The 19,255-nt window shown below is 42.8% G+C and overlaps 1 protein-coding gene and 1 long non-coding RNA gene across 2 annotated transcripts in view; one reads left to right on the top strand and one right to left on the bottom strand.

The window, feature by feature from the left end:
- LOC133219725 (uncharacterized) overlaps positions 1 to 19,255 on the bottom strand; it is a 167,161-nt gene that overhangs the window by 107,088 nt on the left and 40,818 nt on the right. The window lies entirely within an intron of this gene.
- Positions 4,759 to 17,929, top strand: CALM2 (calmodulin 2). The gene is made up of 6 exons (XM_061367230.1): positions 4,759 to 4,882; positions 9,373 to 9,403; positions 14,399 to 14,542; positions 14,617 to 14,723; positions 15,464 to 15,599; positions 17,027 to 17,929. Exons 1-6 carry the CDS (start codon positions 4,880 to 4,882, stop codon positions 17,053 to 17,055), a joined length of 450 nt encoding a protein of 149 aa, XP_061223214.1. The 5' UTR covers positions 4,759 to 4,879; the 3' UTR covers positions 17,056 to 17,929.

Raw genomic sequence — 19,255 nt, 5'->3', positions numbered from 1 at the left:
TTTTTAGGACTCTCCCATCTTGTTTCATTTTAGTGAATGCTCACAATGAAGTTAAAAGACTCAGCTTTAGGTCACCTGAATCAGCTTTACTACATCTAGCCTTGAGCAGGGGAGCCACGTAATCCCCACAATAGAGCTCTGTATCCACTAGCTCCAAACCTGAATGGCTTCTTGAGTGGGTCTGGCAGTTTGCATTAAGCACCACACTGCTAGAGCTGCCTTGTTAGCCCTATCCAAGTTACTTAACTGCCAATTTGGATATGCCTGCATCCTGCACAGCATAGACACAGCTACGAAATGTAGTATTCTGAAAGCATTTGATGCAGTCCTTTCTCCCTGAGACCTGGACTTTGCAGTGCTCTTGTCTATTCACTTCTACAGAAACAGCAGTGGGAGACATACCCTGCCCTATTCCATAGAGAAAAAAGTGCCATCCCAGTGATTTACAGGCACTATGTAGTCCAGGTGTGAGTGCTTCAGGGATAAGGCACAAAGGACAGGGCAAGGCTTTCAATACTCAAGGAAAAGACGCAGCTATTCCCACAGCCATGTCTGTATTAGAGGCACAGTCAACAAACCTCTGTATTTTCCTCACTGCTGCTGCCATGCAGATGAGGTGAGGGTAGCTGGATGACCAGCCATCCCAGTTCCTCCCAGTTATCAGCATTCTGGGTTGTTTGATCAATAGATGCTCTCAGGATACCACGTACAGGGATGTCTCATTTAGCACCTTAAAATTTTGCACACAGCAAAGTTTTTCCTTTCCTGAGGGCTGAGTGGGCCTTCCAAGTACATTTGGGTGGCTAAATATTGATTTACACCCTAGATTTTATCCCCATAAAGGTGGAATTGGGAATAAAGGCCTTTCTCAGGGTGACAGGTTCCCTATTACAGACAAAGCTGAGAAAAATTAGACCCTTACGCAAACCCCAGCTATGAGCTATTTCCTTTCTGTATGTAGCACTTAGTTAAATGCTAAGTTTTTGTACATGCTGCAATCAGAGAACTTTTTTCTTCTTGCCTCAGAAATTCACTTACAAAATTCGCAACTAATTTCTAATTAGGTTGTTCAAATTATTATTGTACTCTACACAGAAATGACATAGCAAAACTTGAGGAGGCAGCTATAGAGTTTTATACCACTGCGGAGCACGCTGTACACATTGGTCCACACAATCCACTGAGGCATTATTAAAACAATAGGATAAGGTGAATTTACACAGTATTAAATATACCACATACAGTAACTGTGAAAATTGCTGGCTTATACAGCTCATTTTATCTTGTAACTCACTGCTTTTCTAATTTGCTGTCCCAGTCCTGAAACTGGACTTTTAGGAGGCTATGTTTCTGAGAGGCTTGGGGGGGGAGCACAGTGCACAAACATTGACGTATCTATTAAATTACATACCTGAGAGAGAAATTATCATGTTAAAATGTCTGAGTTGGCAGAGCTATACTGGACCATTGCTACAGAGAAATTACAGTCAATCCACATTACTGCTCTGTTAAAGGTGTCAGAGTTGCAGCCCGCAGCTGCGGGTGGTCATTTGATGTATTTCTCTGCCTCCCATGATATGTGCAGGCTGCAGTGTCAGCTAGGCTGCTGGAAAGCAATCCTGCCTCTCTACACCACCCAGAGAGGACCCTGGCCTCAATATACCTGAGAAGCTGCCATTTACCCACCAGAGAGTGCTGACAACCTGTTTGTGAGAGGGGTGAATTCCCCTCTCTGCCATTAATTTCACTGGGGTGTTCACTTTAATGCTTAGTAATGCCGCTGTAAGTGTTGGTGTAATTTCACTGGTAGTGTAATTGCAAGTTAACTTCGTGGCTGATCTCTTCAACAGATGGAAGCAGGGTGGGGGTGGTGATGAAACCCACAGGAAATGGGTGCTGCTGGAGGAAAATGCAGATGGAAAAAAGGAGACACATAAGAACAGGAAAAGGGGAGAGAAGGAGCTCAAGGAACAAGGGGGCATGAGAAACATACAGCAGAGAAAGGATGCTCTGAATGACCACTTCTTCTATCTTTAGAGAAAACGGAATGTAATTAAAAAGAATGTGGAGAATTTAATATATTACAGAAACCCAATACTTTAATTGACATATAAAGAAATAAACAATATGGTGCTCAGGTTCTCTGGGACCTGAAATTCTCGCATTCGCAAGTCCCTGCTCCTTGCCAAACCCATAGGCCATAATTATGGAGCCTACATTTTATTTATGCTGCGGGCCTCATTTCCTACAGCCTCTGCGCTCCTGAGACAGCCAGTGACAAACTCCAGGTACAGGACTCAGGCAGAACACGCTGTCTCAGTACAGCCCTTCCACGTAATTCCCATCAAATCTCTCAGGACCTGCCTCAGAGATATGTTTCTATACCTCATTCAACGGATTCCTTGAGCCTTGGCACCTGAGCAACCCAGGTTGTAAAGCTCTCTGTGATGCTGTGAGGATAAAGGATGGCCGCCAAGGAAAGGGCTTGGCAAACCAGGCCCAACACCAAGCACATGTGGGTGTTCTGTTGCCGGGACTCAAGCAAACGTCTCCACAGGAGATGGTTTTGCTCCCCGCAGATGCACCAGCACTCTGCTCCACTCCAGATTGGAGGGTGCGACATGCATGCACCCTGAGCCGTGCTATGCTGCTTTTATCCCAAATGTAGAGCAGGTGACACCTTTTTTTTTGGTCAAGAACTTGTCTGCAGTGATTCACACTTCTGGAACTGTAAAGAAGTTGGGATCATCAGAGCAATCCTTAAAACTGAACTGATGGGGAGGAGTAAAACTGCTCGAAGCCATCTTGATGCTCCATTGATGTGCACTGAGCACAGCATGGCCTTAGGTGGGGATTTGCTCCTAGTTCGTATTGCGAGACAAGGAGGCGTGCATAGAAATAACCTTGGCACTTACTGCTTTCTCCGAAGTGTATTTTGTTCATCCAAGTATATATTACACGTTGAAAACATGTTATCAGGGTTTAAAAGACAATAGTTTAGATGTGCTTAATTTGTGGTCTATAAATATACTTGAGCAGAATGGAGGCCTAAAAACCTAATGTGTCACGAAATAGTAACTGCAGATTTTGAGGCTGAAGGCCAAATTTAAGTACATGATGCTGCTTTCTGTATTCCCTATGGTCACAGAGTGAGGTAGAGAAGATGAGGCACCGGGCTTGATGAAGGGGTCTCTGGTTATTTTAAGGAATAAATAGGTCTTGTTCTGTTTCTTCTTCCTTTGTTCCTGAACTCAGTGGACACAAGATTACCTCAACACACAGAGCAGGCCTGAGAATTTCAATTCATATTCAGAGGGAAGAAGTCACAGGTTCTTGTTAGGAGTTCATGTGTGCCAGTCCCCTCCCAAGCACATCCTATTTATATGGCCTACAAACCAAAAGAGATGAGAGAAACCTCCTTAGTGTGTAGTGAGAACCATTGCTCTGGTTTGTCTAGTGGTGAGTAGAGAGGTATAAAAAGTACCATATAAATATCAATTAAGTGATTCTTGAAGTAGATACGGAAGCAGGTAATTTTTATTGTAACCTTACAGGTAATTTGCAGTCCAACTTGGGCCAGAAAACTCAGACCTGTCCCCAGGTTTAATAATACATTTACAGTCCCAAAGCAAGTGTTGTGGGTGAGTTTCAGAGAGGACAGGTAGGCCTGCTTTCACTGAACTCAGCAACATCACAGCTCTTTGCTCAATAATCTGTTGGGGTTTTGCACACTATATGCCTTGGAAAATACAAGTTTGGAAACGTTGCCTGGAGCCATTTGCCCAAATCCCTTTTGGAGAAACCCCTGGTAAGATGCATTTGGACAAATGTGATTTCGGCTCAGAGTCCCTGTCCATCTGTCCCCGGGCACAAGCCCAGCCTGTGCGTGGCTCCCCGCAGAGGATCCATTCTATTAAACAATTCTACCAACAACGATGCGCCTCCGGCCTGCGGCTCGAAGTGGGAGCGCTCCCGGCCTCCGCTGGATGCGGAGCGGGTCTCGTTTACAACCCTGCGGGTGAGGCTTTGCCGGAGCGCAGCGTTCTGCCAGCGCGCTCTCGGCGATGTTCCTCAGGTGCGCTCCGGGGAGCACCGAACGCACCCAGCGCGGCTGCGGAAGGAGGTGATGGAAGAAGGTTGATGGAGGAGGGGAGCCCGCCCTGCTCCCCCTTTCCCTCCACAAGCCCTCTGCGGCGGCCGCCGCCGCTCCTCAGGCGCTCTGCCCGCCCGGCACACCCGGTGGCTGCCGCTGCGGGGAGCGGGGAGCAGGCAGCCGGGCGGGCAGAGCGCCGGCACCCCACGGGCCGCGCCGGGCCGGGCCTCACGCACTGCGGGCGGGGGGCAGGGTAACCGCTTCGCAACGCAGACTGTGCATGTCCAAGTGACGCATTGCAGGTACGAATCCACCAATCAGCGCCCTCCTTCTGGAGGCTCTGCACTCATCGGTATTTTTTTCTAAGATTCTCTTCCGCTTGGAAAAATAGTTCCTCAGCCTGACCCCCCTGGCACATCCCCCCCACTCCCTCTCCAATTTACAAGCGCAGTCCCTCCCTTTCCCTCACCGTGCCTCTTCCTGCGCTGGGCATGGGGGTTTGGGGGCAGAAAGGGGATGCGCTCGGGGTACGGGGGGGGGGGGGGGTCGTGCCCAGATGAGCGCGAACAGCCGGGACTTCTTTCTCAGCTCTGCTCCCCGCAGAGGAAAAGAGGAGGGGGGAGGGAGCGGCGCGGAGCGATCCAGGCGGGCTGTGAGGAGGTTTATGAGGCACTGCTGGCGGGCAGGCAGGGCTCAGTGTGAGGCGAGCCGTTGAGCGGGCTGGTTGTTCGTGAGCCCCGTGCAGCCGTTAGCTTCCACCACACCCCACAGCCAGGCCGGGCCACCATGGTGAGTCCCTAGGTGTGGGGGCGCGGTAGGGCTTTGCGGGTGTTTGTCCGGAGCTCGGTGTGTGGGGCAGGGGGATGCGAGTGCTTGTGGCTGAAGGGTGGGGGGAAGGAGAGGGGTAAGTGGTTTGGTCGGTATGGGGCGAGGTTGCCTGTATAATGGGGGGGGGGGTAGGGGTGAATGCGTCCGTCGCTGCGGCCGTTGGGCGCAGCCCTGCAGTGTGAGCGGGCTGGGGCGGGGGGTCCCGCTCGGAGGCGCTGTGTGCGTTGGAAGAAGCGGTGGTGGCGGTGTCCGGATCCCGCCCGAGTCCCTTTCCCGCCCAGGGGCGTTGGTGCGGATTCAAAATTCAAACTGCCACTCGGTCCGAGCGCCATGACGCTTTGTCGGGGCGTGTGTCGGTTGGGGGGCGGGGGGGAGCGGCAGATAACGGTTCCTCCTGGGAGGAGATCCGCGAGGGGGGAAGAAGCTTGCCACGATGGCACCAGCTCCGCTTCCTTATCGCTTCCTCTTCCCCCCTTTCCCTCCCCTGGCAAGCCGGCGTGTGCGGCTGAATGGGGCTGGGGAGCCAGCGGCGCGGCAACGGCTGCTGCGAGCGCCTAAGATGTCTGGCTCGCTAGCGAGGTGTGTTGCGCCTGGTAATAATGCAATGCGGAGCCCTGCAGCTTCTGAGCAGCATGATGATGAGGGGCAGGCTGCCTCACTGCACCATCTCCTTCCTTGCTAGACCTGTTGTCAGCTCACGTTGGAGCCGCTTTCTCCTGCCGATTTCATGATAACGCCTTGCTGTCGGCGGCTCTGTTGAACAAGGAATTATGGGGGCTTTTTTACAGCTTTGGCTTCCCGTTTTGGGCATTGCGGTGGACATTTTCTTGGTCAAGCACAGTTTATTTTTCCTAGCAATACGTTTGTTTAGGATTTAAATCAAGTGTCGAAATAAAATATGTTCTGTGGAATTGGAGAGTTGTTTCAAATTCGGTCTAATGGATATAAGTTTAGCGATTTTTTTTTAATTAAAACGTGGATACTGAAACACGTACAAAAAAGAACAGTTCTGTCGCAAAAGCAACACCAATGACCAATTGCTTAATCTCTTTAAGAGAAGATGCAGTTGAGTGGAATTGCCTTTTCATTCATTACATGGGAATGTATGTATGCTTTAAAAGAATCAGATCACTGTCAATTTGCGTTGTGTAATGTGAACGATGGGCGCCTAGAAATTAAGTATATCTTTTTTAAGTGCTCTCTCTGGGCAAAGAAATCAGGTAAACAGAATCCTGAATCTATTCTTCTGCTTGAATTATAAACCTGTACACCAAACTGTAAAGGGAAAAAAATAGGTGAATCTAGCAGCAAAAGCCTCTTACTGCATGTAATCATAGTCTGTACAGAACCAAAAATGGAGTATCTTCAACCAAGGTCTATATAAAAAATGGGTGTGTCCAGGAGGCACAGTGACACTTTGACTGTGGTTATAGTTCATCTGAACAGACCAGACTGGCTAAACCTGTGAATATATGTTGTCCAACACCACACATGCTAGATAAAGCAGGATGATTTGCTCCTAGAATAAGCTAACCTACTCTTTTGGCCCTTATATGCTAGTCTGTTTAGTTCTCATTCTTAATGTTGGAAGAACAGAACTCTCCATTCAGATCAGATACCTGTGAAATGTATCAAAATGCCATGTTTTGGAGGGAGACAGTGTTGTCTGTTCTGTGATGTGCTGATAGCTCTCTATCAGGCAGTGTTAGTCAGCTCTCTTGAGGATCTTCCAAACTGATTACAGCATAGCAGCCACGACTGTAATGGAACACTACCTCTAGAGGCTGCATGTGCCACTGAAACTGCTGCAGCACAACAGCTCCCCTTTTTTCCTAGCAGGCTAAGAGTCTTTGTCAGGCCCTCAACACAATCCGGGGGTGGGGGGATGGGAGCCACTGCAGTGAAAATGAAAGTGCCGCAATATGAATTGGAGAATGCCGTGTCAAAGCTGTGATGGGTTTCCTGTCTTCACCAGAGGAGGTTTTCAGGTGGATCTTGACTGTAGTAAGGGGCATGTCAAAACTCCAGCATAGGGGCAGGTTCCAGTTATGATCTGTTAGTTTCTGAAGGTGGTTGCATCGCTGGAGTTGTGCATACTGCCACATGTAATGCATGAGTGTTTACCTTAAGCTCAGGATAAATAACTCCAGGAGTTCCCTCTAGAAGTCCCCAGTAGCGTGGACCTGGGCTGATAGCCCTCCACCTGAGTGGCATAGGAGGGAGTGATCTGGCAGCCTTGCTGGCTCCGCCTTTTACTGCTGTTGCGCAGCAGTCCCTGCAGAGCCTAGCACTGTAGAGTACAGATGGTGTTTGTTCAACCTTGCCCCACCTCCTAGCTTATCTTGCAACTGCCCTATACCTGTGGCTTCTAATAAGCAGTGTGTTCTCAAGCACTGTACCTCTTTAAAGGTACTGACTAAGCTTAACCAAATTTATGGTTAGTGGCTATAGGATGTTTTAAGTTGCTGGAAGTTAGAGAGGAAGAGTTCAGGAACACCTAACATCTTAAACACTGCTTAATGTCATGTCTGTATATAAAACAGTATGTGACTCAACTTGGTAACTCATAAGTACTGACCTATGTAAACTTGGTTCTTGCTACTTAAATCTGATCTACAGCTTTCTGTGGATATAAATAGCCTACAGAAATGTAGCACATCATCCTCTTCACTCAAGCAATAAAAATGTAAATAACATGCAAAGGTATGAGTGAGTCTGTGCTCCAGATGAGCAAAAATCTGCTAGGCTTCTGTTAAGTGCCCAGCAGAATGCTTCCATCTCAGACTAATGTTGAGTTGGTGATGTTCTCAGCACTGTTGCTACTGCCCTAAGCTATCTCAGTTTGGGTTTTGATTTTTTTTTTTTGTTTGGTTATTTTTTTTAAACCAGTATTGAACCTGTGTATGAATAATTTCTACAGCTACTGAAATCGGGACAGGTGGAGTCTATAGCTGCAAATATCCATTGGCTGCTCTTTTAAAAAATTACTCAGTACTGTGGTCTTGATTCTTAGGTGAACCGTGAACAGTCTGAGAAATCCCTTATCATAGCCTTTACCTTGGGCTGTTGCTGTACTGCATGCGTGGTACTGTGCAAGAGTAGTTTAGCTCTTACATGGTTTCTTGAGCAGCTTGGTTCACTTCTATTGCAGGAAGAGTAGCCAGGAGCTGGTAATGTCTAAGTTGCTAAGCAATATAAAAATTCAAATGGTAAAAAAAGCAGTTGGTATATATATATTTTCTGAATTACTTCATTGGAAGATGGCTAATGTGGGTAGAGACCTTGGTGGGCACAGCTAGTAACTGAAAACCTTTCTAGCTGTCAATATTGAAGTAATCTTAAAAAGGTTCTTGAAGTGATCACAACAGGAATAAAACTAAAAAAGTGGTGTTGCACTTTGGCAGTAAGCATATATCTTCTGTATTTTTTAAAGTGGTTGTTTTTGACTCTTCCATGGAGTGCTATGGGATAACGAGCTCAAGGAGCTTCCTTGAAGAATATCTATGGCCTGGTTACTGCAACTGAACTGAAGCTATCCAGAATTTGATGAATCTGCTAACTTGAAAGCCTAGGGAAAGTATTTCTACAGTTCTGAAACACCTGTGTTCTCTTTTAAGAGTGAAGCCCATCTTGGGTTTGGCCTTGGAGACTGAGGGTTGTTTTTGGGTTTTTTTTTTATTGCTGTCAAATCCAGTTGATTCAAAACTTTTCAGTGATGAAGCAAAATGAGGTATAAACAAGGGGGTAATTAACTGATAAAGCAATTGCATGTCTTGCACCACTGAAATTTTCTCTAGTGATCCTGTAAACTACCTGATGCTACTTCAGTCAGTACACAATGCTCTGAAGAAAGTCTAGACATCCATATGACAAATGCATTGAAATTACCAGTTTGGACTTAAGCTACTAGTACTGATTATATAGAGTTGTTTTTTTTTTTCATGGTCAGGTCTTGGACATGAAGCTTCATGTTAATCAAGGGATGATTTAATTTTAGAGAAGAGTACATCTTTCTAATTATGGCATTTTAACTTAGCAGAAGAGAATAGTCAGCCTTGAATTTGGGATTTAGGGGTTACTGTCACATTACTTAGTGCTAAACACTTTTGGTCTAAAAGTGAAGTTTACCAAAGTACAACTACCACTAGGCTGCTGTGTTAATGAGTTTAAAACTTGTATAGAGGGACTTGGTGCTTTGAGTTTTTGCTGGTGTTGCTTGGTACACATGTTAATCTATTATTTGAGTGTATGAGATACTGCAGGGTCAGGAAATGAGGACAGGCTGCCAGTTCTTACTTGGCAAGCAAGCATGACTTTTGAGCTGTGCTCATTAGAGCTATTTCAGAATGCTACAGATAAGTGCTGAAGAGCAGCTACCATATTCAGAATTCCGTGCCTTATTTTGCCTTGAACTTTTGCTACAATTATAATGATATTCTCTTTCCTTGCAGGCTGATCAACTGACAGAAGAGCAGATTGCAGGTGAGGTTTTTATACGCTGTGTTGATACTCCTGCTTGACCTGGTACATCTCTTAATCCAGTGACAGTCTGTGTTACACAAGATATTTAGCTTTCTTAGGAACTGAGGAAGTATTGTGGAATATATCCATTTGTCTCAAGTTTTAAAGGCCTGTCTACTGCAAACTGAAAGGGATGGGAGGAGTCTGGTGAAGACTTGTAATCTGGAGTGCTCTTCCAGCAGAAGGCAAAAATAATTTACTTTTCAGTCTCCTCTGTCAGGCATGTTTCAGTGTGGCTGTTTTTGATGACAGCAGAGACTGATTTCTTGATATTCCATATTTGGAACTGCACTGTGGGCTTGGATGCAAGTGTTCTGTGCACTGTTCTAATGCTCTGGCACTTGGTTTGAAATGCTTGAATAAATATGCATATCTCGTGTCTTAGTATTTGCCTCTTAACAATCATTTATGTGTGTGCACTGACAACTGTCTGCTAGTGGCTAAAATTTGGTTGTTGTCTCCTACTCATGCCGGCTGCACAAACTAGTATCTGTCACTGCTCTCTGAAGACTGATCTCAACTTTAGTAATTGATGTGACTTAAAAGCTGGTAATGCAGAATTAGGCCTTGCCATGGACATTCAAAAAAAAACTTCAGGGTTTTTGACCTGACAAGTGTGTAGTGTTAATACTAGAAAGTCTTGGTGTGCATAACTGTCATGTGAAAAGATTTTAGATGGTGTTAGGGGTCTGCTAATCTAATAGTACTAGGTCACACATACAAATAACAGCCTCTAAGAGGTAGTGTTATTTAACTGTGGTGTAACTCTTGAAGGCACGGTATTAAACAGAAGTGTCATAATGAGCTAGTTTGTTTTCAACATAATTGCCATATTTGAAGTGTAAGAACATTCTTTAGCTTTTAGACTTCACAAGCTTGCTTTAATTCATAGGAGACTAATTATGGTACTGTGGAAAGTCCTTAGTCTATTTATTTGTTGCCATGGTATTGTCTTATGAGTAAACACAAGCCAAATCTAGTTCAACTGAAGATTATTTTGTGTGTGTAAGTGGCCTACATATCTTAAGGGGTTTGTGATCAGTTTAGTTAGAGCAGGCTTTTATCAACTGTCACTGCTGTCTCTTCTGTAATGGTTCATTGTTTCAGTTTGTAACTGTAGATGCTTGATTAGTTGATGTAGCTGATTACGGAATATAAACAGGAAGCTTATTAACACCACCTTGGGATTAGTGCAAATGTTAGCTATTCAGTAATGATGGTACATTTTTCAGAGCCAAAAGTATTAATAGGCTTGTCATAGGGGAATAGAGGGTTTTCATCTGTGTGAAAAGAGTGTAACTTTATATCCAGTGTAAAATGGCCTGCCGCTTCCAGTTTGACTGTAGTATTTCATGAAGCAAATGTGTCATCAGGTAAACCATAAACCTATGGTATGAAGACATGAACTGGTCTACTGGGGGAACCACCCTGAGTACTGCTTAGGAAGGGTTTGGTTGCAGGTGTCCAAGCAGTCTGCTTAGTTCAGCTGTTGAAGGCCAGTGTCTTGTATGGGAAAACAATCACAGGTACAGATTGTGTTTTACAGAGACTGGTTTTACAAGCTTGAGCCCCCTTACCATTCCATTTCAACTAAGCTGAAGATGCCTAGCTTTTGAGTTAAAAGTGGGTGCTACAAGGTAGAGACAATACTTCTTTTCTTAAATAATAGGCCAAACTAATAAAAGCAGCTGTTTCTATGCTTAAAACAACCTCTGAAAACCAGAATTACAGCTGTTTTAAGATTCCAGTTCTTACATCCTTTGGAATTCATCGGTCATACAGGCCAGAAGGTCCTTTCCTTTATATAGATAGGGATGAAAGACTTCCCAGGTTTTGTTCATATGAAAGACTGTTTTGAAAGCCTAGTGTCAATGCTAGCTGCAGCCTCATCCAGTAAGAGTTAGTTGCCAAGTCAGATGGGTATCCCTTTGGTTAAGTGTTGTATTAAAAAAGCTATACAGGTCAGAGCCACTTGATGTGGGTGGTTGTGGGGGTGTGACTGTAAAGATGCTTTGTCCCAGAGCACCTAGTCTAGTGAACTATACTCCTTCCCCTAATCTCAAATGTCTAAATGGGCAGTGAACAACAAGTAGGCCTATGTATGGTGTTTGTTCCTAGTGTGTTGTGGTTCTCAGTTGGGAATCTAACCACAAGAGTGACTTAGAATTTATTTCATAGTAGAAATAGTTGTGTTCAAGTGTTGAGCTCCTGGTAGCTGTGAAGAAAACAATTGACATTCTCCTATAAAAGTTCCAGACATAGCTGGCTAAACTGTATGAGGGTGGAAATGGTCGTTCTGGTTCAATGAACATATTAGGTCACTGAAGGCTGCCACTTCATCTGGAAAGGTGATGTGGTACAGGCATGCCTCAGAAGCTATTGTTAAATAGAACATTTTGAGCTAGGGTGTTAGAGGTCACATTCTGTTGGACCTGCCTTTCTTTTGTTTAGCCTAGAAGTAGTCTTAGTGCAGTGCAATTCTCAGAAGGAAGGCTGAAGCTTTGTAGGCCGGTTTTCTGCCAGCACTGTCCTTGGGTTTCTGGCAGGTTAGCCTTATCTAGGATACAAGAGAATTTTCATTTGCAGCTTGCTATGGAGGAGTGTTGAATAGAGGGAGGATTTGCTTTAAATGCTGCATGGAGTGATAAGATGTTTAGGGTGTGGGAGGTGTGACTTATAATCCTATGTTGCAGAAGCCAGAACTGAGTCTCTCACTAAGCGTTAGTGTTTCATAGCTGCCTTCACTGGCCATTGCTGTAAATCCTCCAAAGCTATGCTAGGTTGTTATAGTCTAAACTCTATCTGTATAGGTTGTTACTCCTTTGTTCTGATTACTGGAGGTGGTCCCTAGATGTAGTTGAAGAGGTATTCTAATTGTGTTCATAACTCAATTCAGCATTTCAAACAGGAGTATGCTGTTGATCTTTGACTTGCTTTACAGTCTTTATGGTTATTTCTCAGCCTAATGCATCTTCGAGTAAAAGGTGAAGAGTTGTCCTTTAAATGATTCACCTAAGATGGTTAGGATACACCGCTGCCTGCATTGTCGAAAGCAAGTCTTCTGATTTTTGCATAAAAATTGCTACTTTTTCTAGGCAGGGTCATTGCAATACTGTGAAGGCTTTGTTTTAGTGACAGTTGATCTTCAAGTAGGATGAAGTGGTTAACAGCTGAACATTTAGGATTACACTTTAGTATCTGACTCTCGATAAAGAGTCGGTGTTCCCCTTGCGAGGTCCTTCTTCTGTGATAGACTACAAACTTCTCTACTAGGCTTGACCTAAAAGCCTGTTCTTCCTTGGTGTAAAGCTTTACTCCTGGTAAATCTATTTGTTGCCTGAGCTAACTGAAACTAATCCCAAAGACTGTTTGGAAGCTACTGTAGGCACAGGTTATAGCTGCCTGTTAGGGTAAGCCTGTTTCTGCTTTGTGGTTATACAATACTGGCTTGAAACTATTTAATCTGGTCCTGTGTTAGCCTTGCTCTGATTCTAATGTGCTAAACAGTGGGAGTTGGCTTTTGGAACACTTCAGGCTGTTAGATGTAGAAGAGTTTTTTTTCCTGGATGGGACTCAACCATGGCTCTGGTATTATAGCTGCATTCATGAACTATAAAAAGCCTATTTTTGTAGTTGTGTTTTTAACACTTGCCAGCTTGTACTCACCTCAAGTGTTTCAGGGTATGAAATGGATGAAGTAGGACTTCATGTAGTTCATGTGAAAACACAGCTTTTACTGTGACTAATCCTGGTCTGGGAAACCCACCATCTGGAAAGCTGGCTGCTGGGAAATTTGAAAAATTAATTCTTGGAAGTATTTTTGATGCAGGAGCACCCTTGAGCTAACAACTTCTCCAGAGGCATGATCTCAGATAACTTGAAAGCTGTAAAAGTATCTGAACTATACAAGAGAACAGCTATGTTTTTCATGTTTTAACTTTTATATGAGCTATTACAGTCCAGTGAGCAAGTTTAAGGTCTGTGGCCAAAGAGAAACAGATGGCATGGATTAAAACCAACTCCCATTTTTGGGCTGGACAATTAAACATGTTATGCTTGTATTAGTATTGCTGGCTACAGTACAGCCATTATAGGGGGTTAAGAGGTAGCATGGAAATGCAGTTAAGCAGTCTTACAACAGTTTGTTTTTTTTTTTTTTTTACTAGTTCTGTGAAGGCTGTTTCAGGATACAGTAGGACTGATGTAGTTTTCTAATCAGCCTTTCAGAAACTAAGACACACCAGTGGCTTTCCTCCTTGATCAGATGACTGGAGTTGTATGCATAAAGAGGCTGAAAAACTGCAGAAGCCCATTGGGAGAGAAGGCTGGAAGAAGTTCCCTTGTAGCTAGCTATGGCCAAAGGTTAATACCTACGGTGCAGGTCCTTACAGCTTCATGTAGTATATGTTGTTCAGGTGTCAAGGCCAGAAGAACTGAGTTATAATGAGAATTTGGTTTTAGTTGGGTCTGATTATAGCTTTTCCCATTGATTTATTAGTAATAGAAGTGCTAGGCACCTGTAGCAGTTGTATTTTAAGTACTGGTTTTCAGCTTTCTCAGAGTAATTTATGATTCTGTAATCTCATGTTTCCTTGTGAGACAAACAGTTCCTACCAAGGACATGGATCATTCTAGTTGTAGATAGCTATTCCTTCTGGCTTTGTATTAGTTACCTTGTTTGAGATTGATCAGAGTGCTTGTGAAATGGGTGAGCTTCCCATCTTACTTAGGTCAAAATTTGGTTGATTAGACTGGCAGGTGGTTTTCCAGATGCTGGTGCTTCCATATTGGCATTACAATTAAACCAGACTGAGCAGTATATTGAGATTTTTCTGAAGAGAATGACAGAGTTCTGTAATTTACAATAAGCAGCAGTGGATTCTTACATGGTTAAATAAACTCACCCTTTCAAAGCTGAAGGGGTTAACTCTTTTTTTTTTTGTTGTTGTTGTACAGAATTCAAAGAAGCTTTTTCACTATTTGACAAGGATGGTGATGGTACTATAACTACAAAGGAGTTGGGGACAGTGATGAGATCGCTCGGTCAGAACCCCACAGAAGCAGAGCTACAGGATATGATCAATGAAGTAGATGCTGATGGTAAGATTTTACTAATAAATAATGCAGTAAAGTGTCTAAAACTTGTTTTTATTAACAAAGTGACTATCTTGCAGGCAATGGCACAATTGACTTTCCAGAGTTTCTGACAATGATGGCAAGAAAAATGAAGGATACAGATAGTGAAGAAGAAATTAGAGAAGCGTTCCGTGTGTTTGACAAGGTACTAAAACATTTTCCTTAAATATTTCTTATGAAGACTCAGTGAGTTCTAAGGAGCTTCCTCACTGAATTGAGAGGTATCTGCAATCCTGTGATCTAGAACCTGTAGGTTACCTAAAAACCCTGAAGTTCAAGTCTACTCTGGTCACCTGAGGGTCAAAGGAATCATCGTGATAGTGGGTGATACTATTAAGCAGTCGCTATGATACAAAATAGTTTTACAAGAATGGCAGGGAAATTGTTTAAATACCCGTAAAATGGTTCTCTTTCATAATATCAGTGCTTCAATATCTAGTGTCCCAACTAGGATGTTGCACATAGAAGTGGTTTCTGAAGGCCTTGTGGCTTTGTGCTGTCTGCCGTGAATCAGGTGAATGAGAAGTAGCCTGTGTTGTAAGAAATGGTGCTGGAACCAGTCAGTCACATGACTGTGAATAGGCATCTGTCACCTAAAAAAGCTGCAGAAGGTGCTGATTGCTTTGTCGGTGATCTAAACATGCCTTGGATAGGACAGCCAGAGTAGAATGGATTGGATAAGTTGTTTTTAAAATGTCTTTTTAAGACTTAAGATCCTGAAAAATACCGAAGGTATGCTTACAGCTTTTATTTGCTTTGTGCAGGTGCTTGTGTCTAAAGCTGTGTTAACTCCTTAATGCCCACTTGCTCTGCAATATTCTTAACTTACAGTTCAGTTGCTAGGCCATAGGCAAGTCTATTCCAGTCTTCCCTTTCTCCTCCCAGGATGGCAATGGTTACATTAGTGCTGCAGAACTCCGTCATGTGATGACAAATCTCGGAGAGAAGCTAACAGATGAAGAAGTTGATGAAATGATTAGGGAAGCAGACATTGATGGTGATGGTCAAGTAAACTATGAAGGTAAGGAGTTGTTAACACATTCTTTTTGTGTAGCACTTTCCATGCCAGTGATTGTGTTGATGTTGATAGCCACCCCAAATTTAAACAGGGCAATGTTCAGATGAGATATTCGCAACGCTTAGTGTTCCTTTAAGCAAATGTCTTTTAGTTTGTACATTTTGTACCTCTGAATAGCTTTAAGCTTGAGTGCATTAATACCTTTGTGCCAAAGGCAAAAAATAACTATTCAGCTGTGTAAGAAATAACTGTCTAAATCTAATGATGTCTGATGACATTAGAATAAGGAAGCTAGCTGAGATGTTCACATACTGTTTTGTTCACTAATGAGCATTGATTTGAATGTAGGAAGTCACTCATTTTTCATTAATTCTCTTAAAATTACCAATTCAAGGGGGGAAGGCTCATAAAATACACAGGAGACTTATTAAATGATTTCACACAAATTGGCTGCAGCATTTGCTTATTTTCATTTCCTCCTTTCTTCCTGGTATTGAAACTTGAATGAAGTCATGCAAGCAGGAGGAGCTGTGTTAGACAATTACTTGCAGCTCAGAAGGACTAGGCTTGGTTTCATTTTAACTTTCTGAACATCTTACAGAATGGAGCTGGGGTGTGTTCAGGCAATACATTTACTGTTCCTGAGGGGTAGGTGTGGTTTCCTTTTAAGGCCTTTTCTGGTTGTGGCCTCAGGATGAGCACTCATCTGCAAGTGAAAGGCATTTTTATGAACAAGGCTGCTGCCTCATAACTGTACTTGCAGATAGACTGTTCACAGGCTGATACTAGAGAGGGCAGACATCCCTCTTCTTTCCAATTGCTCTTTTGAAACTTCAGCAACCAGTTAACTCCTCTTAGATTCCTGGTTTCTTTCTGTTACTGAACCTAAAATTATGGTTCAGCAAGATAAGTGAAAAATCCTATTTTGTGGGATCTAACTTTCATTTTGCTCTGAATAAACAATGATTCAGTTGCTTAAAGCTGGCCAGGTGAGAGAGGAACACGTGTGCTATTCTGCTTTGAAAAACAAAAAAAATGGAAACCTCTGCGGTGTCTTGGTCATTGTACACCTATTTAATTGATGGACACTTAAGCACAGTTTCCACTGATCTTAGTCATTCTTAGGTATCTTGTCCCTGTCTGTAAGTCAGTGGGCAGGAGGACCCTGTAAAGTTCTGTTTTTGGAAGTAAGGCAGTTCTCCAGTTTGCTAAGGGACCAGCTCTTTTTGATAAAAGTAGAGGCATTTTGCCATTAAAAATAGGAGTTTAAGAGGTGATTGGTGGATAAGGGTATTGTCTTGAAGATGCTCTTTCGAATATAACTGAAAGTGTAGTATTGAAAATGTTAGCACTAGTAAGGGAGGTCACTTCTCAGATCTTGCAGTTCAGATTTTTCTCTGAATAACTCATGCAATTCTTTCCTTTTGCAGAGTTTGTACAAATGATGACAGCGAAGTGAAGACGTTGTACAGAATGTGTTAAATTTCTTGTACAAAATTGTTTATTTGCCTTTTCTCTGTTTGTAACTTATCTGTAAAAGGTTTTTCCCTTACTGTCAAAAGAATATGCATGTATAGTAATTAGAAGGCCATTCCTCCATGTTTTTCTCCTTTATCTTACTGTCATTGTTCTGATTTTTGGAAAATTGATCTAAGTAACAAATGTTGCATGTGGCTTACTCTGGATATTTAAGCCCTTCTGCACATCTGAAGTTAGATGGAGTTGGTTAACTGAGGGAACATCTGGGTTATCTGTTTTTAAAAAAAGTAGCTTTCTTTAGGAGATGTAGGTATGACTAGTGATACAAGTTACATAAAGTAAGCTAGGGTTTACCATGCATTAGCAATTACTTAGTTAAAGCGACATGCTGGTTCTATTTCTCTGGTATATAAAGGAGCTTATTCTGCTTTCTGTGATGGAGGATAAGGACTCTTGCAGCTAACTGCAGGATAAAACCATGTGAATAGTATATATACATGTGGCTAATGCACTGTAAAAAAAAATCATTCTCCTGGCTTGCTTCACAGTAACTTGTTTGTGGCCATACCTGTAACATGTTGTTGAAATGTGGAGTCTTAACGTTGTGGACGATTGACAGTCAACAATATGAAACTTAAGTTGCACTAATGCAAAACGGGTGATTTATCCAGGTACTCGTACACAAGTTTTTTTTGTACTGCTGGTCCTGTACCAGAAAACATTTTCTCCTCTTGTTACTATGCTTTTTAAACTTTGTTTAGCCACTTATTTTAAAAAAATCTGCTTCTGGCACGATTTGCCTCAAATCCATTCCAAGTTGTATATTTGTTTTCCAATAAAAAAATTACAATTTACCCATACTGTTTCAATGTATCCTTGAATTATTTACAGGAATTGTTCAATACCGTTGCTGCTCTGTGTTTCAGTATGTAGCAGTTTGGTTTGCTTATGCAAATGATTGGCTGTCTTAAAATAGCTTGGAAGGTGAAAACTTAGTCCTTAAACTCTGGCCCTTAATAGTATTGTTGACTTGAAGAAGCTTTCTTACTAGTAGTTTAAAATGTATTTTACAGTCTTGTGTGGAGCTCGGTGCTTCAATAAACTTAACGTAGTGACTGGCTATGCCCACTATCTGTAGACATTGTGAACTGGATGTTGACCTAGTTCAATAGTTGACCTAAAATTAAAATTCCTTGTTCAGACAACTAAACCTGTTTGCTTTCTTTTAATTATTTTGGAGTTTATTCCATGTCAGCTGCTACATGGGGGTAACTTAGTCTCACACCTGGACTTTACTGGAACTGTCATGTCTGAGTTGCCATTCAGGGTGCAGTCACTTCAAAGTACAGAAGGAAAACATTCTCTTACTGATAGCTAATGTGCATGATTGTGCTTCTAGCACTGATTGTCAAGGTTTATTTTCTTTTTAAGTGGAAAACAAGCTTGTTTTTAACCAAGGACAAATCCAAGACGCAAAAGAATGCCAAAGGCTGTTTGTGCCCCTTGCCTCCTCTAGTCCTGGTGAGAACTGACTGGTGTAACATAGGCAGCAGTATGGTTATCTTGTCTGGGGATTCCGGTTGCCTTTAAAGTGTTGGCCCCGGTATCTGGTCACCCTCACTGGTCCCAACAGAGCAGTTACCTATTGCTTTAAAACTGTCTTAATAATCTCTGAGATATTTATAATTACAGTGAAGATGTAAAACTAGGACAGCTGATGAACCTGGATTCAGAAACACTTAATCAAATGTTTGTAGTCATAAATCTCAAAGTCATGTTTGAATTCCTTAGAATTGTTGCTTGTGCACTGGCACTCTGATTCAGGAAGCTTACACAGTCTAAATATTCTAGTAGTTAGGGTCTGCCTTCTACAAAATGAGTGACTGGACAAACATTTGTTGTCCAGTCTACACCCTGTGTCTAGGAGCTAGTGGATGAGACATAGGTGCTTAAACTGGCACAGAATGAGAATTCTGTAGAACCATCAGAAGAGCCGTGTGAAATCCTGAATTGCCAGGAGCATTGGAAGTCTCATTTTTAGAGGTAAGTAACACAGACAAGGATCTGACAAGAATTTGTATTTACCAATCTTACGTCTTGAGTTTCAGTAGGCTGGGAATTGCACATACACCCAGTCTTCTGCTCCAACTCAATGTGCATGTGGAAGTATCTGATTAGTG

This window comes from Neopsephotus bourkii, unplaced genomic scaffold, assembly GCF_033783945.1.
Source record: "Neopsephotus bourkii isolate Nb327-2 ecotype Australia unplaced genomic scaffold, CSIRO-AGI_Nbou_v1 NB_1373, whole genome shotgun sequence".
In the NCBI taxonomy this organism is placed as follows: domain Eukaryota; kingdom Metazoa; phylum Chordata; class Aves; order Psittaciformes; family Psittacidae; genus Neopsephotus; species Neopsephotus bourkii.
This window is presented reverse-complemented; position numbering and strand designations above follow the sequence as displayed.